The sequence below is a fragment of the Nesoenas mayeri genome (assembly GCF_963082525.1).
Source record: "Nesoenas mayeri genome assembly, chromosome: 17".
NCBI classification, from domain to species: Eukaryota; Metazoa; Chordata; class Aves; order Columbiformes; family Columbidae; genus Nesoenas; species Nesoenas mayeri.
The window spans coordinates 6105196-6131792 of NC_137565.1; the positions used below are offsets into that span (position 1 = coordinate 6105196).

The 26597-nt window shown below is 51.6% G+C and overlaps 1 protein-coding gene across 1 annotated transcript in view; it reads left to right on the forward strand.

Annotated features, from left to right (window-relative positions):
• Positions 1-20359, forward strand: part of MYO18B (myosin XVIIIB) — a gene marked incomplete at both ends in the record, with an annotated part of 58167 nt that extends 37808 nt beyond the window's left edge. Inside the window, 8 exons of the mRNA XM_080355245.1 lie at positions 2580-2693; positions 3068-3184; positions 3888-3971; positions 5000-5137; positions 5920-6105; positions 12570-12703; positions 13810-13971; positions 19093-20359. Of these exons, the coding sequence (XP_080211371.1) occupies positions 2580-2693; positions 3068-3184; positions 3888-3971; positions 5000-5137; positions 5920-6105; positions 12570-12703; positions 13810-13971; positions 19093-20359 (2202 nt within the window). The remainder of the gene's footprint in view (positions 1-2579; positions 2694-3067; positions 3185-3887; positions 3972-4999; positions 5138-5919; positions 6106-12569; positions 12704-13809; positions 13972-19092) is intronic.
• Between the last annotated feature and the right edge of the window lie 6238 nt (positions 20360-26597).

The following is a 26597-nucleotide window of genomic DNA, read 5'->3' on the forward strand; positions in this document are numbered from 1 at the left end:
AGGTGAGCTCGGCCTGACATGGCCATGGTGTGTCCATGTCTGTATCTGTGCCTGTGTCCGTGTCTGTGACACCACCTGGTCAGCCAGAACAGGGAATGGCCAGGGCAGGCAGTGGGAATGGCCACTCATGAGTTCTTTCTTAACCATTATAGAGCTCATGCTGTAATGCTGCACTTAATTAATCTCTCAGTGTTCCCTGAAAATCCCATGTTGGGGGCTGATGATGCACAGTCCTTGCCTGGCTCTTTCCCAGCCGCGGTGCCCTTAGCTGGGTGATTTGGGGCTGTTTGGCAGGTCCCTGCACTCCACATCCAAGCTCGTTGTGGTGGGCGATGCTGAGAGACTCCTTCCATGGAGGGACTCTGCATGCGTTAAAAATGCCTCACAATTATGCCGTCCTTTAAATTTAAACAATTTCTAATGACATTCATGATGACTTTCTCAAAAGCCAATACATCCTACCAGCAGCCCACAAACCTCCTCGAGAATAAAAACTAAAAGCTAAAATGCTACATTTCCATTAATCAAAATCCGTATGGCTAGAAATATAGCATTGTTTCTTAATAAGGCTGAAGCATTCCATTTTATGCAGGTATTTAACAGATGGTGTGGCACAGCAAACTAACGTTGTTCAGAAGTTCATGCATTATGCATTTTTGGGGGGATTTCAATTTATTCTTCCCAAGTGGGAAAATTCCATTACACAAAGTGAAATGGAAGCTGGTATTTAATGAAAGGTCCTGGAGATGCTTTTCTCTCTGATTAAACTGCCTGGAGTTTTAGTGTGATCATGACAGGGGCAAGGCCATTCCTAAGGACTGGTTTTGGAAGGGGTTGCTCTGGAGGAGCCCAGAGCTGGGCAGGTAGAAGAGCCCTTGGCCATAAACCCAGCAGCGAATCCAATCAGCATGTCTAATATAATTTCATTAACGGCTGCCCAAGCTTTAGGCAAACACAAAGGTTATTTCTCAGCTGGTGGAAGAGGAACAGGGTGCGTGTCGCTGTGAGAGCCGCTCTCCAGATATGTGAATAGACCAACCAGACAATCCGTCGACACGGGCTGAGATTGGGCACAGAAACAGCATTTTGAATAGCAGCTTTGCAGGATGCAAACTGCTGAATGTCTCCATGGCAGAGCTTTGTGTTCCCGTGGGGAGCAGCCACTGGCTGTCCCTGAAGCTGGAGACAACTGTGTTCAGGAATATTTCTGCCCATTCATTCCTTGGTTGGTGCAGGGGTGGCAGAAGGAAACGATGGTCCCAGGAGGATGAGATTTTCTCACCTAAGGAGTTAAAAAAATAGCAGGAAGGGAGTGCAATTTAGGAAGGAAAGTGAAGGCTGATGATCACAACCCTCTGACATTTCCATGTGTACCAGAAAGCTCCTGGTTCTGGCCATGGGATGGAGGGGAAGAGGTTTCATCACTGGAGGGGCAGTGTCTGGTCCCCTCCATGCCTGGCCAGTCCCTGGGTCACAGGGAGCTGTGTCTGCCGGGCGAGGAGGGCAATGGGTGTGCTGGGCAGCGGCTGTTTGGAGATCACACCGAACCAGGTGTATAAAAAGAATCATTGGCTTTAAGAGAAAAACACCTTCCGTTCCTCTGCAGCTGAGGCGCTGAGGAAACAAATTAGCTGCTCGGCTTCTCCAAGTAGGTCTCCATCACCCCAAATAGTTGAGGGCAATGAGCCGAGGATTATTCCGGTTACAGTACTTTGTAAGCACCCCTTTTCTTTTAAGGGAGAGAGTAAAAAAAAGATATATATATATTAGAAAACCCTGAGAAAATAGCCTAAAATGCTCAAACTGTGGCCATGGTGTGCAGTGGCTCCTGTTGTCCCTGGGAGCTCTGCATCCTCTGCAAGGGGACAGGGATGGGAAATGAGCAGCACGCAGAGGGGGTTAGTATTCTTTTTCTTAAGGAAAATAAGGAAGCCCAAGTGAGCAAAAGAAGGAGCTGGTTGTTCAAATACTGCCTACGTAAACTCCGTCCTGGCAGTGTGAGGTTTTTGGGACTATGCTGCATCTTCCAGATGTTTGCAGCCCATTGAAGATCATTGTAGTCTTAATGGCTGAGCTCTAAAAACCGAGAGCAAATTAGAAGTCATAAATGTGATATTGCATGTGTATTTGCAAATGCAATTTATGGCACATGAAAAGCCCATTTGCAAACTCAGAATCATGAATTGCTCTAATCAGGAATTACATGTAATTCACATAATTTTGCAAATTAATGATCTCAGCTCTGCCTCACCACGGCAGTGCCAAGACAGAGGGTGGATGCACAGATCGAGGTGCTTGCCTCAGTGCTCAGCAGGCCGGTCAGTGGTGCTGGGATCTGCACTGAGGTGTGCCAGGCACTGCCAAGGAAGCCTTTTTCACTGTAAACCAGCAGCAGGCAGGCTGAAAAGCAGCACAGATTTTAAAAGGTCGAGTTTCTGTATGTGTTCGCAGAGGAAAATGCTCTGGGACCGAAGAGTAAATAGATGTGGCTGTGCAGCAAGGTGAATGGCATGGGCAGCATGTGGGTTCTGCAGACTCTGAGTGCTTCTTTAATTAAGATCTCCCTCAATTTTTCCCAGCTGGAAGAGAGCAAAGCGAAGTGTGCAGAGGCCCAGAGGTCCCAGCAGACGGCAGCCTTGGAGCTGGAGAACGTGCAGATGGAGCTGGAGACCCTCAGCAGGAACAAGACCCTGGTGTGGGGACAGACCTGGGCTGGGGAGGTGGAAGGGTGGCACCGTGGTCCTGCCTCCTTGTGTCTGATAGCAGTAACCAGCATAGTTACCAAATCAGCAATAATCAGCTTATTTACTAAATCACCCATCGCACTTACTAAATCACCCAGGTTCCTGGGGAACAATGGGTTGTTTAATGGATGGGTAAGGGTGCAGCAATGGATAGTAAAAGGGCCCAGCATCCCGCAGTCCCCCTCTGCTGGGGCTCCCATTGCCTCTCTCACTGTGAGCATGGGGCTGGAGGCAACATGTCCCCAAGGATGCCGTGTGTCCGCAAGGGATGCTGCTTGTCCCCATGGGATGTGTGAGCCAGCAGCCCCATGGGTCCTTTGCAGGTGGACGAGCAGCTGTACCAGCTGCAGCACGAGCGAGCAGACCTCCTGAAACGCATTGATGAGGACCAGGAAGACCTGAATGAGCTGATGGCAAAGCACAAGGCTCTGATCGCCCAGGTAGGAGCCAGGGCAGTGGCAGTTTGGTGGCATGTCCCTCCCTGGAAGGGCACACGGCTGTCCCCGTGGGTGCACAGTGACTTGGGGACCCTGGGAGGCAGATGTGGCAATGATAGGAAGGAATGGCTTACAGCTCCAGCTCCTCTCACCCACAGTTTGGAGTCTTCTTTCAAGAGGTGTCTTGGCTTTAGCTTCAATAGTTGGAAAATTCCGTAGCATCTCTGTCTGGATCCCTTTGTATTCTTTCTTTCACTGTTTTCTCATGCAGAAGTCAAAAAGCACTGACAGGCAGCCCTGGGGCTTTCTGCACAATACCCAGCCTGAGTCAGGCTCTCCCAAAGGATCATACCTGCAGCTGAGGGACCCTGAGGCTCCTGGGGGAGCAGGGGTGGGCTGGTGGGACTGACAGTTCCCAGCCTGGTGCCCCTTGCCATGGTATGATGGAGCTGGGAGTCTGTATCTGAAAGGACCCTGAGGACAGAAATGACCTTGACAACATGGTTTCTGTCCTGATCTACAACCACTTGTTTCAAAAATTAGGAAAGTTGCATTGAGTTGGGAAAATTAAGCGCCTTCAGTCCTGGCTGTTTCAGTGGTGGGAGGTGCAGGCACCAGCCAGCGTTCGGCCTCGCGCTCCTCGCGGTGTGCTCCCTCCGCTCCAAGCCCTCAGCTCTGTGCCACCCTGGGATTTCTCTCTCTGCAGTCGGCGACAGATATCACCCAGATCCGGGACCTGCAGATGCAGCTGGAGGATGTGAAGAAAGAAAAGCAGAGCCTTCAGGAGAAGGTAATTCCTGCCCAGCTCATTGCACCCAGAGCTGAGGAGCAAGAGCCATCGCCCTCCTCTGACATCCCAGTGCCAGTCGTTCTTGGCTGAAATCACAACAAGTCTCCATTCCGGGAGTGCAAAACCTTTATGAAACACTCAGGTTCCTCTCCTTTTCCTGACATTTGCGTTTCCAAGAGCAGCGTGGTGCCAAAGCCTCTGGCTGCATGCCCGCCAGGTCTCACCCGCGGGCAGGATGAGGCCAGGGTGGTCTGGGAACTCTGCGGCAATGGCCTTGGGCTGGAGAAAGCTGTCCTTGGTCAGGCTTTGGGGTGGGAACCCCTCTTCTCCCACCTCCCTGCCCAAGCTGCTGGTGCTGGGACGGGGCTGACCTGGAGCGGGGGCTGCACATCCTCCCCTCTGCGGCTGCACCCCGCCCCGAGTATCACACAAGTAATCTCATTAGCTGAAGTGCTTTATTGGAGCGTAGCTAAGCTGCCCAGGAATCAGAAGCAGGAGTTGGTCTCGCCCAGGCGGAGCGGGTGGTGCTTCAGAGATAGGCCAGATAAAAGAAGGCAAATTTCCGTACTTCTAGGACAAACACAAAATCTGAATCAAACTTGTACCAGGATTGCTAAAAGGGCATTTGCTCTGGAGATTTTGCTGTAACAGCTGAAGAAACAACTTGGTGCAAACAGCTTTCAACATGGGTAAACTGTGGATTTTTACGCCTGCTGTCCTCAGAGTTTTCTGAGAAGAGAAAAGCAAAAGAGACCCAGGCATGTGTCATCTTGCTGGCACGTTTTACATTCAAAAATACATGTTAACGTCGTGCATTTATTATGTTGAAGTCCTTCAGGAACCCAAAGGTGGTGCTTTTCCATAGTGCCTGGTGGCTCCAGCCAGGTCCTGCACATATTCCTGTGTCCCAGGAGCTGTGAGAGGTCCTTGGTGCGCATCCCACCAAGGAGAGGAATGGGTGGGGGACCTGGGGCCAGGACCAGGAGGTGCTTGCATGGTCAGGTGCTAACGCAACCCGTCCTCCCCAGCTGCAGGCAGCGCAGACAAAGGCAGCGCAGCTGGAGCAGAGCCCGGCCGAGCGCTCCATCGTCAGCCGGCAGGAAGCCCGCATCCGCGACCTGGAGAGCCAGCTGGACTTCCAGGCTGTGCAGATGAGGCGCTTTGAGGTACCAGGTTGCCACCGCTCACGGAGGGGACGTGGGATCTGGAGAGGTGCAGTTTGCTTGCAAAAGGCAGATGCAGTGATGGCACCGCCTTGGCTTTGTGGGGAGGAAGAACCTGGGAAGGGGTGGGGGGGACAGATGGGGTCTTCAGGCAGCTTTCCTGTGCTTGTGCGCAGCCTGTATAGTTCATGCCACTACCATATGTAAACATGCTTTAGTGTGGTGTTTATTGCAAGCCAACACTGGGTCCAGGAATATACATTCTCTTCCTCTGGACAGAGTGTGGTGTGTGCTGACATCCATCACAGCACCTCTCTCATGAGCATCCCTCTGCTCTGGCATCACCAGGATATTGGGCTCAACCACAGTATTTCACTGTCCTTGTTAATCAGCATGTCTGCTGGTGCCCTGGGATATATTTTTGCTGTCACTTCTTCCCCAAGTTGTGCCACCCAATTATGTCCACCCCAGGGGCAAAGGAAAATGGTCTTGTGCCCCCAAAGCAGCAGTTGGCTGTGTGGGAGCCCTGGGGGACCCGGTGTGGCCCTGGGGGGTGACACTGCCTGTCGTAGTGGCTGCAGGGCTGGGCACTGGGATCCTCACCTGCTGCAGGCAACCGCTGCCACTCGCAAGTTTTCAGGGTGATGCTTGATAATAGTGACCAGCTCTGCGGAATGGGTCAGGGAGGGAGAGCTCTCCACATGGCTGATGCTCATGAAGAGCTTTGGAATTCCTCACTTCCATCTCCCTCGCTTCACCTTGTGTCCTCCTCACCTCTTCCCCAGGTGCTGGTGCTGCGCTTGCGGGACAGCATCATAAAGATGGGTGAGGAGCTGGAGAAGGCAGCCGAGTCGGAGGCACGGGAGAAGGAGAGCAGCCGGTACTACCAGAGGAGGATGGAGGACATGAAGGCTGAGATGGACGAGCTGGTGCAGAGGGAGCTGGAGTCCAGCCGCCGGCGCGTGGAGCTGGTAAGGGGGTGCTGCCCCCCAGGCTTGCGCAGCCCCAGGGCCTTGGAGGGGTTTGCTGCAGCAGGTCACCTCCCCGTAACCTGCCGATTGATTTGAAAGTCCCAGAAAAGTGGTGTTCTGCATTGTTCTTTGTTTGCCTGTGTTTGGAGATGGAGCTGGCTGGTTTGCAGTTCACTATCAGCTCTGCAAAATGCTGAGTAGTTGCATGGGTCATTCCTGCAGCTCCTGGTTTTACTGCAGAACCGCAGCGGTGCCGTGTGCTCCTCTGGCACCAGGGGTATGCCCCGTCCTCCCGCCAGCCCCCACCTGCCCAAACCCAGCTCATGGTGCCAGGGCTCAGCTCAAGCACCAGCTCCTCATTACACTCATGACCAAACAACCTCCCTGTGGCATGGCCGCGTGTCCGACGGTGCCGACAAGCAGCAAACCTGCTCTGAGTGCACAAAGCCCCAACCGCATTAGGAGTATGGCAAAAATAGATTTACTTCATTTTAAAATCCTCTATGAGCATCTTTTTTCATGTTGTGGGTTTTTTTTTTCCAGTAAACAAAAGGAAAGCCTTGCTCCCAAGCAGTAATTGAAAGATATTGCATTTCTGCTGGCAGCAGAGCCACATTAGAAGCAGTTATTTTATCAATAATCTTTTATTTAACAATCAAGGAGATTTCAGTATTTATTTTGCCCCGAGTTTGCCAGCCTGTCTGAAGGGAATGGGGCTTTAGTGTGAATTATTCCGTATCCCCTGCCTGTGCTGTGAACAGGCTTTGTCTTTGCTCTGCCAGCCTGGATCTCTGTGCTTGGGTGCAGCTCAGACTGCTGGGTCACCCTCCCTGGGCACAAAATGGGTCTCCTGGCTGGGTCAGAGTTGTGCAGCCATCAATACTCTCCAGAGTCCTGAGATTTTAAAAGCAGAGGCTTTGCTGGGTGCAGCCGGGATGCCCCAGGGCCAGCTGCTGCTGCCCCCCGTGGTGCCGAGCGAGATGTGGCTTCAGCTGCTGTGATAACTGTGTTTATTGCAGCTTTGTTAGAAATGTGGTGTTTTGGAACACAGTTGCGCTGTTAGGATACGAGTGGGTTCTTTTAACTGTATTTTTGTATTTGTGCATGTATTTTTAGAAGCTTTTTGAATGTTTCATATGGGGATGTGGATGATGGATGTAGCAAGAGACTCAGCCTCCTTAGCATGCCTCTGTTCTCACAAATGAAGTTTGTGAAGAAGTCTGGAAGGGATTTTAGAGGCACCTCCCTGGAATAAGACACAAAACCCCATAAACACACAAACTCGCAAGCCAATACTGAGGAGCACCCAGACATTTGGGGTTCTGTGACACCTGTTGCAGGGGTCAGGGTGACTCCCCCAAGGAATGTCACAGAACCCCGGGGCTGGTCTGAGCTGGTCAGGCAATTGATCTGTGGGAACCAGAGGTCTCCGAGCCCCTGGGAGCTGCCGTGGTGTTCCCGGGAGCAGGGACATTCCCCCGGCCCGTGTGCTCTTAACAGCACTTAAATAAAACATCACGGGAGAGCTGTGATCACAGAGCCCAGCCCTGCTGTTGAGCCGCTGGTGGAGAGCATCAATAGTTAATAGAAAGCCACTTATGACTCTGCTCCTGTTAAATCCCCCATCAATTATAAATACTGCATGAATTATTCACTTAACATTACTTAAGTCATGGTCTGCACCTAACAATATTTTTTTAAATGTATTTAATAAACAGTTGCAAGGTTGTGGACTTGCCACACACTGTCAGGGTGTAAGCAATGCATCAAAGGGATGAATTCATTGTACATGTTGGGTTAGAAGTCCTCTCTTGTTTCCTGGGCTCGTAAGAGCTGGTGCCTATGTACAAGGTATTTTATTCTCACAGCTCATGTTTATCAGTGGTGGAGGCTCTTGAAGATCCTGTCCCACCATCCCCGCACCTTCAGCCAGGCTGAGCACAGGTATTTTCACCCCTCCCTTGTTTCGGCTGCAGCTTTGGGCAGTTGGGAGGAGGCAGGTTCCTGCCGTTCACCCGCAGCAGGGAAAACCCAGTGAGAGGCAGGGCTGGGAGCTGGGGAGCTGGCTGCCAGGCAGATGGCTCTGCTTGATGAATTTTGTAAGAAGAATGGGTTTTGAACACCCTCCAAGCCCCGTGTCATCGCAGCGAGGGAGGCATGTTTTCTATCGGCGGGGGCAGCACTTGGCCCTGGTTGCATCTCTCTTCGCTCCTGTTGCATGTACTGAATTTTCTCCGTGGAGCTGTAGCTCCTTTTCTGATACAATCTGGATCCTGGCCCGCAGCAGCATCTCGTTCCTCACCCAGAGCTTGACAGGCGAGACCCTGGGGCCACGGCAGAAACTGAGTCCTAGTGAGAAGCGAGAGGTGGATTTATAGCTTAGAGTCAATCCTGGGGAGCTTAGAAACAATCCCGGTCCCTTCGCTCATTGTGTGCGCACACGCGTGAGTGCTTGTCCTGACACGAGCATCCCTGTGTGCCGCTGCAGGGAGGATGGAGCTGGGGCTGGGACCAGGCGGGGGCTGGGGGGTGGGTGACAAGCTACTGTCACTGCGGCTGGGACTTCCTTCCTGATGCTGTTGTTAGGGCAGGATGGGGCTGGGTGCTGAGCACAGCTCATGGCTGGGGTGCTCTGGAGATGCTGGTCCATCACTAGCATGGGGGGGGAGGTTTCCTTTCAAGTGTTCTCTTAAAATCAGGTCTGTTTAATGAAGCTGTGAAAACCATCAGCATAATAATTAACTATTTTTACTGAAAATGGAAGTACAGGTGTGAAGACAGTCTTCACAGCTTTGGTTGTTGGTTTTTAAAGGTGAGAGTCACAGTGTAAAGAACCTTTCTTTCTGGTTTTCACGGTGGCAGATCTCCTTTGGAATGCAGCCCTGTGATTGCCCCACGATCCAGTATGTTGTACCACATTACAGCCTGAGCTCTAGGTTTTTTTTTTCATTTGCAAGCTTTAAAGATTTTTTTGGTGCTTTCAGTGAATTCGAGAAGCGAAGTGGAAGCTGTTTGTGCCCCAGTGTGATCGCCACACTCCCACCCCAGCAAAGCCGCAGGTCCCAGCAGGGTCCCAACCAAACCCTCTGCTGTCCCCACTGGCTCTTTGCTTTAAAAACTAATGACTCTAACTAAGTGTAAGGACAATTATCATCAAAAGGAGCCAGTCCTTAGAGGTGAGGTTGGGTGATGGAGGATCTATGAGTGAAAACTTGACTGTGTACACACCAGTTAGGCCTGTTGTACTGCAGGAGTGGGATTTCTGCCATTAAAGAAGTAAATTCTTGAGGAAATCAGCAGCACTTGTGGCTGCTCACACCAATTACCAGTAACACCAGTGTCTGTGAGCATAGAAAGAGCCTCTTACCAGTCTCACTTTAGACTTAACTGTGGAAATTTTGTCACTTCAAACTTTCTGAAAACCTGCAAGTTAATTGCTTAATTAAAAATAATAATGATTGATGAATGCTGCAGGTGTACACGAAATTATTCAACTAGAAGCCATCCAAATTAGACTAATTAGATTACACTTCACTTCAGGCGGATGGAAGCGTGCAAAGGTTATGTTTTGACAGCAGAACCACAAACAAAAATAAAAGCCGGTGCTGAGGACGCGGCGGTGGATGCTCTGTGGTGCCTGCCTCGGCATCCTTTATAGTCACATAAATTATTTCACTACTGTTGTTGCTTAGCTCTTTTTAACTTATCTTCAAATGCTTCCAAGACAAAATTAGATGAAAAAGAAACTCTTAAGAAAAAGAGGTTTCAGAAATCCTTTTCCAGAGAGCAATGAAAGCAAAGGCGGGATGTGGAGAGCTGGGGAGATGAGGGGTGGGAGCTGCCCAGGCAGCTTCAGCAGAGCCACATGAACAGGCGGGTTATGAGTGTTATCAATAAATGTATTTTCCCCTTTATTTCCTCCCTCTCTTTCCTGCTCCGAGGAAACAAAATGCCAGCAACACTCGGCAGTTCATCCCGGGTGAGGATGTAAATGCTCAGACCAGTTACTGTATTATTATAAAAGGAAAATGTTTCTTGCATTTACATTTAGATTGAAACAACATGTGTCAAGGGTGCCTAGTGGCTCCCTGGGATAACAGTGGCCTGACGTGAGGACCATTCTTTCCAGTTCATATGATAAACCCAGCTTTTTTTGCATTTGAAATTTAATTATATTGGCATAAGTATTCCCTTAATTAAGACAGTTGTATAGTACAGAGTAAAACAAAGTTCCTCTGTGCATGAGCCCCAGGCTCGAGCACTGGGATGAGGGGTCTGTGGGTTCGCAGCCCCCTCCCCGCCGCAGTGCTGTCGTTAGGAGCAGAGTGCTGGTCAAGGCAGCTGTCTGTGATTTTGCACTGATTTGAGCCCAAAATGCCGAGCAGCACATTTACTTGCGGCATTTTCCCTTGCTGTGCCCCTGGCCCGGCTGTAGCTGTTCCTCCTCCTGGCTGCAGCATCCCCAGAGCTGTGGATGAGCTGAACCCCAGTTAGAAGGCAGGAACAGGAACTAAGAGGGACCATTTCTTTTCCCCACATCTTGCTGCAGGTTCATATCACCAGATTTCTCTTTACAGTAGCGGCTGAACCCCGAGAGCTGACATTCCCTTTCCGCAGAGGCTGGTGCGAGTCGTGGAGCAGGTTATTCCCTGGACGTAGCCAGTGCTTTCCTCTGCGTTCAACCTGCCCACATCCCTGGGGTGATGCCGATGACAGTCCCTTCGCTGGAAGGAGTCTCTTTTAGCAGCATCACTGTGCTTGAGCAGTGTCAGCTCTCATTAAGAAAGAGGGATTTTCAGGCTTACATTCAAGGTTACCTACAGTGCGTAGAGCCCACGGCCGTGTGGTCCCCGAAGTTTGTTCAGGGCCAGGGTGCTGAGGGGTGTGCGCTGCTGTGTGCCCAGCTGCCTCCCTGCCAGTCACTGTCAGGTTAATAACAGCAGAATGGAAAAAAGGAATTAAATGCAAACAGTGAACTATATTCAATTTGCACCATATCCTGGAGCCGAGGAACTAGTTCAATAGAGACTCTTATCAGTCGGTTTGAAGGGCTGAGCTTTTTATCTAGTGGTTATTTCACTGCCTGGTCTTGGAGTCACAAAGAGCTGAATACAGGCACATAGCCAGGCGGGGCTTGGGCATTTCTGCCCTTGGGCTTTTCTCCTCTCTGGAGTGAGTGTTTCCCTGTGTGCCCCTTCCCAAGCCCCCGGCGTGGGAGCATCTCTGCTGCTGGGCAATGGGCCGTCCCCATGCGACTCAGAGCAGGTTCTGTAACAAGACGGGTCCTTTCCACCCTCTGCGTTTGCCCCAGCCAGGAGGACAGCAAAGGGCTTGGCAGTGCTGAGTTTCAGAAAGCTACTTGGCAGTGTTCAGGTTTTTACCAATAGCAACCTGTTTCCAGAAGCCACTGTGATGCCGTGCAACCCAAACTGGGGTATTTCTTTGCATGTTTTGATAAACTGAAATGCTCTTCCCCCCAGGCCCATGTGCCCGGTGATCCCAGGGCTTCCATTATTTACTGTGACAGTCTGCCGGCTCCTGCGCCCCGGCCTGTCGCAGCCCGCGCTGCAAATCATCTCTCACCTTGTCACCACCGAGATGGCAATTTTACAGCTGGCAGCTTCAATCACGTTGAATTTGCAGCTCGTGCTCTGTCTCCTTCTCTGTTGTGTGACGGTTTAGAAAACAGCACAAAGATTTCCTTCCTGGCTGAAAGGACTCGGGATCCGATGGGGACAGTGCTGCTCAGCCACAGCGGTGGCAGCGCCGGGTCGGCGTCCTCGGTGTGCCGTGAGGCTGGCTGACTGCAGGCTGTGCCGCATCCGTGGAGGCATCTGGGTTGTGCTGCTCATCTAACTTTTCCTCCCTGTGGTTTAAATTATGAACTGAGTTTCTGTGTTTTCTAGGGCATCCCTCACTCCCGGGAAGGAATGTGGGGGGTTGGAGCCAGATTGAACACGTTTCTCTCTACAAAGTTTGTTTTATTACTTGTCCAGGTTTTATATTCTATGTTGGGCTGAGCCACATCTGTGCTTCCCCCACACTGGTCTGGCTGGATCAAGAGAGCATTACTCTCTACTGATTATCACCGGGAAGGCTGTTTGATCCTAGGCCTGATGATCCTAGTGTGGCCGCGTCCCTAAAACCAGGGTCACCCTCCCCTCCCCAGAGTTCAGCTCAGTTTCCGTGCAATAATTGCTGGTGGATTCTTATGTTCTGCACTGTCTGTGGGATTTTTGTTTCATGTTTGAGCCTTCTTCCATTGTGGGGGATGTTGTCTGGTCACAAAGGGGTTCAGATTCTTTTTCTCCTTGTGTAGGATGCAGTTTACATTTTACAAGCCATCACACGTGCAGCGGGGTGCAGCAGCCCCGGCCGGGCACGGGGCGGGGGGTGCTTCAGCAGACCCCGTGTTTTGAGGTGCCCCGGGGGGATGCAGGGCTGACTCGGTGCCATCCCCGCAGGAGCAGCAGCTGGCGGAGCTGGCCGCCGTGCGGCAGGGGCTGCAGACCGACCTGGGGACCTCCATCCGCCGCATCGCCCATCTGCAGCTGGCCCTGGAGGAGCTGCGCCCTGGAGAAGAGAGCGATGCCGAGAGGTGAGGCGAGGGCTGTGGGGGTCTTGGAGGTCTGTGGGGCTACGGCGGGGTGGGCTCATTGTGTTGCGGGGTGGGAGGATGCTGCACCAACAATGGTGATGCCAGGGTTGTTGAGGCTGCACATGTGTGCATCCTTCACGTGTTTTTGCTGTGGCGGCACGTGTTTATGAACACAGAACTTGATGTTAATGAAAGGATTAATGAAAAAGCATCACTCTTAAAATCACACCAAACAAAAAAGGGTGGAAATAGTCTCCTGCACAGAGCAGCCTCCTGTCCCTAGCAGTGTGATGTGCACCAGTCCTGGATTTATAGATTGAAATTCCTGCCCTTTACTCAGCCCCAGGAGCTGGGGGAGTGGAGGAACCAGTGAAGCTACATAGTTTGGGTAGAGGGTTTTACTAGGTAAAAAAGGGAAAAAAATTCCATTGACTTTTTCAGGTCTTTTTCTGCAGTCCCCCAACTTTCCCCTCTGCTACACCACTAAAGTGGCATAATGACAAATTAACATAAAGTAGATAAATGCATTTAAAAAAGAAAAGCAGAGATGTCCTTGTCACCATGCCATGAGAAGAGTTTTTATGTCTGTAGCGATTAAACCAGGGAAGGGTGAAGTAGAAACTATGAGCTCAGAAATTCGCTACTTCATAAACCAGAAGCGATTTTCAATACAATTGACACATCAGCAGGAGGTGAGAAGTGCTTTCCGGCAGGGATGGCCACAGCTGTATGTGCAGGAAAAACGGTGCTTCTGCTCCCTGCCCTCGGCTGGTGCGGTGTGCTGCCGGTGCAAATGCAACACCCGCTGCAGCAGCACCTGTCGCTGTGATGGAGTGCAGGCAGCTCCGCTCCCAGGGCAGCACAGGCAGCAGTGGGGTTTTCCTGCCCACGTCCACAGGGCAATGATAAAGTATGAGGGAAATAGTGGATGTCAGCGGCAAAGGAGTGCGTTGCTTGGGAAGGTTTGTTTTATGAGACCTGTGCCAGTGTCACAGAGCAGCCAGAGCAGAGCCCCCCGTTCACCCCCACACCTCCTCCGGGACTGTGCCCGGTGCTGCCAGCCCTCCTGCCCACACAACCTAATGGGGTCTCTCCTCTTTCCACAGGGACACTCGCTCCAGTGTCGGCTCTACACTCAGTCTGGAGCCTGCAGAGAGCATCGTGTCCTGGCCGGGGTCATCTGCGGGCTGGTCATCCCCGACGGGTACCAGCGTGGCCGGGAGCATCTCGGCACAGTCTGTCGGCAGCCGCAGCACCCAAGGACCGAGGTAAGGGACCCCTGCCCATCCTGGGCACGGCCACCTCCGTGGTAGCACCTGCATGGGGTACGTCTGGAGGTTTCCTCTGGGGAAACCACAGGTGCTTGGTGCCAGCTCCAGCATCTTGCGGATGCATGGAGGATAGAAAAATATCTTGCAGCAGCAGCAAGCCACCACAAAGGTGTTCTAAACCCTCCTGTGTTTTCTTTGTTTTTAAAAAGCACGAGAGGCAGGAGCAGGCAGCACCAGTTTCCCAGCATTTGGGCACAGAAAAGTAGCCATGGGCACCCTGCCCTGTCGGGTGACAAGGACAGCAGGCAGAGCTGCCAGCCCCAGCAGCTGCCATCCTGTCACCAGCCTCTGCATGGCTGCATCCCTGCCTGCATCCCTGCCCACAGCCCCTTGAATGGGGGGACATACATGGCAGGTGAACCCCGTAACTCCCTTTGTAGAGCTGAGCAACCCCAACCGCTGCGCATCCCTGGGGGCTCCCACATGCTCTCTGGTGTTTGTTCTGTGGGTGCTGCAGACACAGGGATGGTGGCGCCTGGGCTGTGCTCCTTTTGGGACGTGCAGAACGGAGCTTGGGGGGACCCATGGTATTTAAGGTCAAAATATCAAATCAAGGAAAGCAGTCACTGCCACGCCAGGATCAGTGAAATGCTAAATGAAAGTTGCTACATCAAAAACATGCTTCAAGCGGTATAATATCCCTTGATGTATTCTCTAGAGATAATTTAAAGAGGCGATGCAGCCTATTTGAGGATTTGTATGCCATATGCTCGCCTTTCGCTGCTGAGGAAACAGTATGCATTTATACAGTTCTAATATAAAATATGTTAATTTTTGACGGTAATGCTAATGGGCTGTGAGGGAGAGAGCAGCTGGCCCAGCTCGCTCAGACCCTGCACCCCAGCACCCATCAGAAAAGTAATTTCTCAGTGGTCTTTGGGCCAAATAACCCAGCTCTAATCATCAATGAATGGCAGCAAATCAGAACTTATGGCTAATATCATGTTTCTGAGCTGAAATACACTGGATTTTTAATAAAAGGGCAGGTATGTAGGCTTGGGGATTAAAAAAAATAACTTAGTGGACTGACTGTGACCATTGTGAGAGACAGTTTGTACCTAGACCTGGAGACAGTGTGACAATCTCCCTCTGTCCTGGGGGTCATGAAAAAGCAAATTGCAAATCCTAGTGTTGTAGCCGTGTTTGGCTTCAGCTGATCAAAGATGGAAATAATGGAGAGGAGGCTATGTGAAATGCAAACAAATAGACGATGAGACTGGTAAGGTAATAAAAATGAGATCAGCGAAATGAGCTCTTCCTCATTAAGATTCCTTTGTCTTACATAAGCACCCGGTAATGAAAAATGAATCTTCCTTGCATTCGCTTCTCAGCACTACATATGGGATATTTCCTGAACAAACAGCTGCCAAAAGCCAGAGGAAAGCATAGAAGGCTGTTATCGTCAGTGTAGTGTACAGGAACGAGAGATTTGATTAACATTTTCTTTAATTCTCTGCTATTTAAATGCTTGTACAAAATGTTGGCCAGCAGGGCTAAGCCTCAATAAATACAGCACATTGCAGAGTTGGAATAAACTCTCAGTTTTTTTCTTACGAAGCCAATTCAGAACTTTATGCATTTATTCTGCCCCTTGCCAGGCACGTCAGGGTTATATCGCAATAGAGGGACCGGTCCTGGGTGCAAGAGGGGATGGACCTGCAGCCACTGTGTCCTGCATCCCGTGGCACGGCAGCATCCCCAGCCCCGACATTGCCCCGGCTTCTCCCTGGCATCCTGTCCTCTTCCGCTTTGGTTCACAAAATCAGGAGCCCAGGTCCCAAGGCTGGTGGGGAATCTAACATGTTTCTTTTTAAACATTATTGTGTCAAAAGCAAATCATTATATGGGAAACTGGGAGCTCTTCTGTAGAGGATGATGTGACAAGAAAATCCTCTCCTGACAGAAATTAGGCCAGTCTCTTTTCTGTCCCTGAAATAGAGTTTTCTTGGCTTTATTTATGCGCTACCAGGAAAAGCGTCTGAGCCACGCTTTCATCCCTGGTCATGTGTTGCAAAGCATGTGTGGATTTTATTGTATAAATTATTTCAACTAGCATAATTGTAATCATGTTAATTGCTATGTAATCTTCACTAATTATTGTTGTGTGTCATTTGCTTTCGTGTAAATGGCATATTGCAGAACTCCAGTTGGCTTACTGATGCCTTCTGAGTTCTACATCGGGCCCTGCATTGCCTTTGGCTGGGGAAGCCCTGGCTGTGGCTATGGCAACGAGCGGCACCGTGCTCGGCCAAGCATGCCCGGGGTCCTGTTGCACAGCATCACCCTCCTCTGGTGCTCCCAGAGGTTATTCCAAGCCATGGGAGTTATCGCCAGCACCGCAGACTTTAGCCTGCCATGTGTGGGGGAGCAGAGGATGCTGCAGGATGGGATGGGACCATCCCGCACATGCGCTGGCCTACGTATGGCCAAGAGGATGATAGCCCTGATTTTGGTGGGTTTTTTTGGTAGCCATCAGGGTACAGTTAAAAGAACAAATGATCAGGATGCTGGTACAGCGGTGTGGGGTGCAGCTGCAGTGGCACAGTGTGACTGGTGTCGGGGGACAGCAGCCTGGCTTCCCCAGCCACTGCAGCCTCTGGGCTTGTTCTATCAGAAACGTGTTGCATGGGAGAAATTACCTTGTGGTGCTCAAGCTCCTTTTGCAGAAATTAATTAGTTGGCACAGAGAGGTGATTTCAGTGCACCTGTGATGCTACCACCCTCACATGTGCTGAGATGTGCTGTGGTGGTTGTGGCTGGTGCTGGGGTAGGTAACAGCTTGAAGCCACTGCAGGGAGGGTCTCTGGAGGTGGGTGAAGCAGGTTTTGGCTTCCTACGATGGGAAGCAATGGTGGATTTTACTGGTAGGACCCAGGCATTTTAGCTGCTGGAGAGCAAGAGCAGAAGCATCAAAAGCGGAGAAATCCCTGCAGCGTTTCCCCACCGCACAGTGCCTTTTTGCTGCAAATGTAAACCCTGAGGAGTATTTGCATTTTCATTTAAAATCCAATCAGGCCCCACGTGCACTCACCAGGCAGCTGCTGTTTCTCAGAGTTAACACGCCATGACCTTGGCACCAATCTGCCGCACGGGCACCGCACGCACCAGCCACGGCCTGGAGAGATTTCTGGTTGGAAGGGACCTTCAAAGATGTGGCTTCCCTGGGGAAATCAGCCCCCTTTCCATGTGTGCAGTTGGGTTTTGCTTAATGAATGCAGTTCACAGGGATTGTTGAGTGAGACAAGGATGGATGGGGCAGCCTTGGGCTTTAGCTCTTCTGCTGACAGCCAGGGCACGGCGAGCGTGGGCAGGAGATGCTCCATGTCACAGAGGTCCCTGCTGGGAGCCCGGGGGCTGTGGGGACTTGTGCTGGCCACGAGAGCTGGAGAACAATCCCATATTTGCAGCTTTCACTCCATTTCAGGCTCTAAATATTTTCATAAAAATAGTAACTGTGCATCACGCTGAACAGCACGATAAATAGGAGAGTGTAAACTGTCCGTGTTCACAGGCCATTAGTGTTTCTTACCTCTCATGCTCACTTTTATCTCAGTCTTAAAACCCAAAGAAAAATATCAAAGCTGGCTGTTTAATTTATGAAACCAGTCGTGCAGCAGTCAGTTTACAATGTTATTTGGAAATGTAGAGAGCGATTGGAGCAATTTTCTTACAAATTCTCATGGAAGGATTACACCAGTTATTTAAGTAAGACACAACTTAGGCTCCTAAAAACCATCATTATTGAAATGTCTCCAAGTATTAATCATCTGTGAGGCTTCAGCAATGAGGGTGCAGAGGCATGGGGTAGCCCTGGAGGTTGCTGCATTCCAGGGAGATTAAATCTCTGGTTAATTCGTTTTGCATTGAATGACCAAACAATCTGGGTTTCTTTAATGAGCTGCGGGCTCAGGACACGGTGCCAAGCGCTGAGGCCAGGTGGGCACCTGCTCCATTACCCCATGGCTGCTGCGATTGCTCATGTTTCCCAGCCCTATAATTTATCTCCAACCCACCTTGGCATGTAAATTATTTCACGGGTCAGTGGAGCCTGGTCCAAATGGGTCCTGGGCCATGGCTGGATTATCCACGCTCCTCTGTTGCCATGGCAACCATGGCATTCCCAGGGCAGGATGCTGCATTACTGATGTCAAACGCGACCACTGCTCCCATGCCTTGAAGCCTGCTGGCCTCCCAGAGATGTATTTATATTTATATTCTGCTGCTTTTCATTCTCTTTTTCCCTTCTCCTTTCTTTCTCAGACAAATTTGCATCCCGGCAGCCTGTTCATTAAGGCTGATTCCTGGCTGAGTGATGCCAGGAAATATGCAGGTGGGGACAATTCGGTGGTGCCAGGGCTGGGTGCAGCCATTGCCAAACCCCATTGCTGGCAGGTGCCCGTGCTCCCCCCACACTGTCCGTGGCTGCGCAGCAGCTATAGATAGTAACCACTGTCATTGATGTGCAGCGATGTCCCAAGGAGTGACACGGCACAGCGTGGCAGAGCGCCTGCTTTGTTCCAGCCGTGTCCTGGCAAAGGCTCCCTTTGCCTTTCCTTGCAGTGGGACAAGCAGAAAATGCAGTTTTTTGGCCCTTCAAGCCAATGTAGGTGCTTGGGGGGGATATAAAGCGTCACATCAGGAGCTTGGTGTAATTTTTCCCTCCCCAGCAGGACTCTGGGTGAAATGTGCCCTGCAATTACGTTAAGATGCATTCAGGTGCTCTGTGAGCTGGTTTAATAAAATTTTAGAGGATAATCTTTTGCTTTGACAGAAAAAAAAATAAATCTTACAAATTGCTATGATCTGTCAAGGAAAAAGGACATTGGGAGGTATGTGTTGGTTTGGATTTACTATAGATTTAGCCAAGTTGGCTGACTTGGAGTTATTTAAGATAAAAATCTTTGGGCATTGTCCAATTGCCTGATGCAGCGGCAGGAGATTACTCTGATACTACCATGCCAATACTGGCTTCTTGCTGTTCAGTCTTGTCCTTGCTGAACAACATTACGGTCACTGGAAATCGTGCAGCTTAAACTAACGCCACTATCTCTTGTTTAGGGTGAACCGGGACACCAAGGAGCCCACACCAAGCAGGCCAGCTTCTTCCCTGAGTGCTGCCAGGTCTGTCGATGCTGCGGATCTGGAGAGGACGAGTCCCTTGCTCGGTGCCAGACGACGGGAATATGGCAAACCTCCGGCAGATGAAGAGGAGCTGGAGAGACTGAAAAAACCCGTGGACGGGATTGGAGAGACGTCCCCATCAGTGCTGCGGCGAGGGGGCTCCCCTGCCTCGGCTGGGGGGTTCACCAGCCCGCAGTCCCCATCGGTGCCAAGACGGAGGGGACTGTCCCCAGTGCCCAGCGCCTCGGCCGCCCTCTCCGAGTACGTGGAGGAGCTGCGACGACAGCAGGGAGCGGAGCGGGAGCCGGGGCTGCCGGCACTGGGCGATGCCTCCCTCCTCCCCATTTACCGCACCACGGGTGCCGCAGCCCTGCGCCGCTGCCGGGCTCTCCCCGCAGCTGAGGATCCCCTGGGGAAGCTGGTGGGGACACGGCCAGGGGAAGGTGAAGGAACCGGCGCCAGCCTCGTGCGCTCCTCCAGCCTGCGCAGCATGGCCTCGGAGCCAGCCGAGCCACCACGCTCGCCGGTGCTGAAAAGAGCATCACAATTTGGCTCCTACGACTCCCTCCTGCAAACCCTCGATGGCTCCGGCTGCCGTCCAAGCTCCCTGGCCATGGGAATGGAGGCGGTGGGCACGCTGCGGCTGAGCTCCTGGAGAAGCTGCCTGGAGCCATCGGTGGAAGATGTGGAGGTGGGAAGGGGCTCCACGGGGCTCCTGAGCTACCCCTCCAGCCCTGGGCTGGGTGAGGAGAGGGGGAGCGACCCCTTCACGTGGCGAATCCCCACCCTAAACTATGAGAGGAGAACCAACGTTGACTTCGATGACTTCCTCCCGGCCATCCGCAAATCCCGCTCCACCAGCAGCCTGGCCAAGCCTGGCAGGGACAGGAGGGATGGCCACCGACCCCTCACCGTCCGCTTCCAGGATGAGGCCATGGCGGGCAGTTCGGCGTCCTCTGAAACAAAGGTCATGGCCAAGCGCAGCCCAGCCCCCCAGGAGGACCCCGGGAACGTCTCTGACTCCTCCTCATCCTCCGACTCCGTCCGCTCCTCCCACAGCACCGACAGCATCAAGCGCCGACCCCCGAGAGGGGACAGGGAGGGGAGCAGCACCCAGGGCAGCGAGACAAGCCGCCGGGAGGAGGCCGAGGGGAAGGAAGACGATGTCAACAGCATCATGAGGAAGTACCTGGGAAAAGACTAAGGTAACGGTGCCCAGCTGCTGGCCCGCGCTGGCTCAGAGCTGCAGGGCTGCGGTGCTGGCCCCGAGCCACTGCCCATGCGGTGCCTGCACCGATGCCGGGGGGTGTGTGGGGACAGGGTGCCCCAAGCCAGTGGCTGTCCCCAGGCTCACCCTGGCACCCTAGAGCAGCCCAGGGCAGGCACCGGTCCAGCATGAGCTGCTGGGGTCCCTCGGCCTCCTGGTTTCCCAAAAATAGCATCCCCCAGCTCCTGCACCCCACCCAGCAGATACGTTCTGCTGAGCCCCTGAGCATCCGTCCCAGTGCCGGTTTGGTTATTTGGCAATTTGCTTTGGTTGGACACTGGAGGTCACTCCCTGCTCTGGAGGGGATTTCTGCCTGATTCCCTGGTTTGCAACTGCCTCTGACAGTCACTTGGCACCAATTTCTCTATTGCAACTGACACTTCTAGAATTAGGATTTATTACTGCAATTCAGGTTTGAAAGCAAAGTCCCTAATGAATGCACCACAACTGTAATTAAGTGTTTAAAATAGATTAGAAAAACATTTTGTAAAACCACTGCCTTTAGAGTAACTTATTGGATGTCAAGCTGTGACCAAATTGACTAAGCCAACACAAGAAGGGAACGCATGTTAATAAAACATTTCTTTCCAGGAAGCACAATTTGCATAATGAAACATCCCACTTTTCTCCAGACTTTGTGTCAATAAACTGCAGCAACTGGCCTTGGCATCGCACTGAGTGAGGAGCCGCGACAGGCAAACCACTTCTCTCTCCTTTGGGAAAGCATCTGATGGAAACACATCTGTAACCGAAACAGAGATCGACAGTGGCTCCCCGAATTCACGGTGTGCTTTTACAGATGATGAGACTCTTTTTGGTTTTAAACACGTCGCAGTGTCTTCATGCTCCTGCCCTGTTTCTGTTACCACAGCTTTGCTCAGGACCAGCCGTGGGGAAAAGGGACTTTCTTGTTCTCCTGCAGTCATTTGACTCAGGAGTTGGTGCTGTAATTAAAACCCAGTGGCTGTTGTAGATGTCCGATAATGTGCCATGCTGGCCAGGGAAAGTCCACGCTGGAGGAACACCAAAACCCCTCCCTTTTAACTCAAAAGGTAGAACCCAGATATCTCATCCCACGTAGCACTGCTCACAAATCAGCCAAATGTCCAAAGGTTGCTTTTGGATCTTGGTTTTCAAATGGAGCTGCACATTGCAGACCAGCTCTCTTCATATGCTTTTATTTTCTTAGTTTCCAGAGGCTGAGACTTTCTCCGAAGCTTTTATAATTCTGTAGATATTTACAGATCCGTACATGCTTTCAGGGCTCCCACCTGTTGGGGATATCTGGGCACGTTCCTGTGACATGCAAGGCAGCGCTGCGGTCGTGTGGCAATGGGATGTCTGCTTGATTTTTACACAATAAAATAGTTGTTTCTTTGACATGAGTCTCTTCTTGTCTTTCCTTTCCTGCAGTGATAGCAGGTCCGTGTAGCAGAGCCAGGCACTCCCCACAGCCTGGGACTTCTCCCCGGAGACCCTCCGGCCTCCCCATCTCTCTGCACTCACAAAAAGCTCATTTTTTCAGCCTCAACCTTCTTTCCTAGAAGACGTCCAAACTTACTCATGTATCAGAGGTTTGTGGCAAAATTATATCGGTACATGGAAACTAGTTTACAAAAGTCCCGTACTCCCTTCTGTGCTGAGCAGCCATGGCCCTCACTGCGTGGGATTCCTGTATGTGCCGTTGATGGGACTCATTGAGTTAATTGTCCAAATGATCTGGGCAAGCCAATCTAATCTGATTAAAGTTCAGCACTGGTGGGGTGGGAACACCAGGATGCCCTGGGCAGGCAGATGGGTCCCTGCCAGGGGAGGGATGGGAATGAGGTTCTGGAGCTGTCAGACATGGATTAGGGCCGAAGGCAGGTGGTCGCACAGGAGGAGCATTACGACATCGCAGCTCAGTCCCCTCTGCTCCATCCTGGCAGCACCCAGCGCTGAGGGGACGTGCCAGCACCCGCAGCGTGTGAAGGCTGCAGGGGAGGGGACCCCTGGTCACCCCGCACAGAGCTGGCCGATGGCACCAGTGGGAGGGACACCCTGAAGGCCACCCAGAACCCACGCAAGGGATCCAGTGCTGCTCAGCATCGTCACCACCTTTGGCCCCTGGAGTCTGACCTACAAACGCTGGCTGGGTGAGGTCTCACTTTGCAGTTCGCTGTTAATCTAATCTTGAAACGCTACATAAATTGCTCATTATTTGGTGGCTGTAGCAAAATGATTCCTTTGACACTGAGCCTTTGATTTGGAATTACTACAGCGGTCGGTTTGCTGAACATTAAGCTGTTACTATTTAAACTTGGAAAAGAAAAGCAGATTTGTATGTAGTACATTGACTTTTTTTTTTCCTTTTGGTTTGCAGGACACAAAGGAAATTGCTCTGTCACTTGAAATGGCTTTGCACATCCTTTAACAACAAACCAGGGAAAAATGACGCTCGGACTGGAGCTTTTCAGGCTGAGTCCAGAGAATTGTTTGTCCTTGAAGCAGCTGGAGCAGGAGAAGAGCAACGCTCATGGGCAGCGAGAAGGAGCCATCAATCAGTGCTGGCTGGCAATAAATCCTGCGTGTCTGTGAAAACGCCTGTTCCTTGCCTGCTCCCGACGGCACGGGGGACCAGTGACCGATGGCCAGGTCAGTCTAGTTTGGGATTGTGGCAGTTTATAGCCTGGAGTAGAAGGACAAGAAAAGTTATTCTCTTTGCCCCTGTGTTTTAGCCACATTTACCCACTTCCAGCACAAGAACTGTGCTGTTTGCTGCTGTGAAGGATGGTGCTGTGCCTGGAGGCTGTTTGCTGCCCAGATGTCAAGGTTGCCAGACCAGTGCGGGGCTGCCTCTCAGGGTACATCCCCATGGGATGGCCATGTCACCCTTGCAGATGGACGGTGCTGCCAGCCCAGAGCCTTGCGGATGGTCGGTGTCCCTCACCCGAGGGTGTTTTGGAGCCTGGATCAGACCAGTGCTGTTGGGTGACTCCCCCCAGCACCACAGTATCTGCCGTCCCTTGCTGAGTACAGCAGACACAGGGAAGGGGAAGCACCTCTACATCAGACAGAGAAGCACCAAGGGTGGCCAAGTTCCTAATTAGCATAATTAAAGCATGCTCTTTTCTTCCAGTGGATGTGCCTTCCAAGAGCCTTCATCAGAGAAGCCATCTCTGTGAAGAGCTCCAGCGTTTGCAAGAAGCGCATGTTTCAGGATTGATTGTCCAAAGCCACCTTGCCACTGCCGACACATGGACCCAACTGGCCCCTGACACATCACATTGTCATCGATGGAGGATCCAGTGCTGGAGAGGGTGAGCCAGGTGGGCTTGTGTGCTGTCCCGTGCCTGTCACCAGGCCAGGTAATGCAGGGTCCCTACTGTGGGGGGTACTGGGGCTGGCGACCCCCTCATCACCCTCTGAACTGCAATGCCTTTGCAGGAGTTGAGTGTTGGGGAGATGCTCTCAGGGAAGTCAGGACTCCCTTGTTACACTTCCAAGTTCATCAGCTGTGTCCATAAGCCTCTTTTCAAACAAATAAGCTGTTTTTCCTGGTGCCTACATCTGGAACCCCTCTGCTTTGATTCATAACTTTGCTTGGTGGGGTGGCACATCCTCCCCATGTCCTTCTGGGGACAGGACCTGGCAGAGCAGCCAGGGCTTCTACTGTGGGCTGGTGGGGAGGGGGCTATGACTGCCCCCGCTGCCTGCGCAGGTAGGGCCGGGCAGCGTTGGACTCCTGTCTGCATGTGACACGATTCAATTTCACGCCTGTTGGATGTGGGAGTTAATACCCGATTGCTGCTATGCACAGAGCCACTCTGCCACTTCAACACGTCCCTTCCAAAAGGGAGAGATAATTGAAATTATTCTTCCTGTGAGCGGTTCAGCAGGCATGGGAGCCTCCTTGTGTTCTGCGTAGTGTTTGCTGTTGTGGCTGTTCTCACATGCAGGGTCTGGTGCCCCAACAGCAGCCAGAGCTCACCTCCGTCACAGAGACTTGGTGGTGACCTTCAAATGGGCTTGTGCTGGGGACTTGGCTCTGCGGTGAGCCAGGGCTGTCAGCACGGCAGAGCTGGGAACGGAAAATAGCCCAGACCTGCCAGAGCGCCACAGCCTTGGCCAACCTCCCTGCAGGGATGGGGAGCAGGGATGGGGAGCAGGGATGGGGCCCCTGTGCTGTGCAGGACCCTGAGGGTGACCCCAGCCCAGGTCCCTGCTATGATGGGGACAGACGGACAGCTGCCCCATGCTCCTTGACCCTGGTCCCCGCTGGGATGGCAGGGTTTGTGCTCCGTACCCGGCTCCTGCAGCCGCGTCTGTCCCCAGCTCAGGGCTGAGTGAGTGCGGATCCAAGGCCATCTGTCAGACGTGGGGTTTGTTTCACAGGCTGAATTTTATCCCTGTTGTCCCGCCAGGTTTCCTACACCAGCGCAAGCCAGCCCGCAGCCTCCTGCCATGCCGGTGACAGTTGTGTGCCGCGCTCCGGCGAGGCTCCGGCAATCCTCGCAGAGCCCAGAACATCCGTGAAGCTCTGAATATTTAACTGCACCGAGCATGCATGTGCCATTGCCTCATGTGCATCGAGTGGGCAGAAATCCTGGGGGATAATTTCCTAAAGCCTGGACGAGGACCTGGAGAAAGAGCCAGTGTCTCTAGGCTGAGGCTTTACTGGGCTCAGCTTAGTCCAGCACTTCTCCCTGCAGTCTGTCCATCTGCTGTGCAGCTTCCGTGGGAGCTCCTGGGTTTAGAGCTGAGATCTGAATAGCAAATGAGCCGAGGATGTGCCAGGACTGCAGAGCACCTGCTAAGAGCCAAAGGTACGTTTCTATGACCCCCCGGGAGGCTCTGGTGGGTGATGGGCAGTGACAGGACTGTCCCTGCTCCCCACACTCATGTGTCTCCATGTGGCTCCTGGACTCTCTCTCAAGTCAGAAGTTCCAAAATACATATTATATGCATTATATATATAAAATACATATTATGTATTATCTGTGTCTGTATTATAGAGGAGCTTGATATATCATCAAATGAATGGTGCATTAGGGAAATAACAGTATAATTATCCTCATTCTATTTTTCAGTTCTCTCTAAAGAGACTTTTGCTTGCACGGTTGCAATTGTTAAAATGATTTTGTTTTCTTTTTTTTCTTTAGTGTAGTTCCATGCAGCAGTTTCTTGCGTGTGTATAGAGAGAGAATTTTTACCATACACTCACTGATGTCCAGCCTTGCTTGTTAAGCAAAACTGCTGCAAAATGAACTTGATTCAATGATGTTCTGCTGGACAGCCAGTGATCATTTGTAATAATTTCTATTGTGCTAAATAATTTATAGCGTCTGAGCACTGACAGCAGCGCATTAGGGCACCCTGGGATAGAGGGAGGTTTTTAAAGGGAAAAAAAAAAATAACGAAAGAAAATCACTAGTCCGAGGTTCATTTGCATTCGTGTTGTAGAGCCGCAGCATTGACAATACAAATTCAACCCACCCAAGTATCACTTACAGGAACAACTGCAAAATCCCAAACTGGACCAAACTGTTGATGCTGAAAATGCTTTTCAAAATGAATATTAATAGGCTCATCTGTTGGTCAGAGGGGCCAAGGCACAATGACTGTGCCTTGGGAAAGGGGCCCCTCGGAGACAGCTGTAATCCTGGGGCTGACAGGGGAGGCAATCACACTTCTGCCATTTTTTGTGGATGTTAAAAAAAGCTTGAGGTCTTATTATTTTTTAAGACAAAGGTCATGGAGTCTGGTATCTGTCTATTTCAATTACTTTCCAACAGCATAGCCTTTGTCAGCTACAGGATGAAACCATTCTGCTTTGCCAAAGTTTCCCAGCAAAAGTGGGATTTCACTGGGAACTTGCACACACAGCGCTGTGCTAAAATCAGGGTGCAGGACAGACCAACAGCCACTCCGGTGACCCGGTGTGCTCTTGCGACTGGGCTCGCAGCCCCCACCAGCATTAGGAGCATGGGGGGCTCATCCGAGCAGGGGGCCCTGGGGAGTGCAGGCTGGGGTCCAGGGAAATGGGGCTCCGTGCGTAAAACGCAAACATGTGCTTTATGGAAAGTGCCAAGAAAGCAACATTTGGGGGTTAAGAAATGGCAGAAACCAGATTTTTTTTCATGTGCAATTCAGTGAAACGATGTCTGTAAATTTTACCGAGCACAAGCTGTGCTGC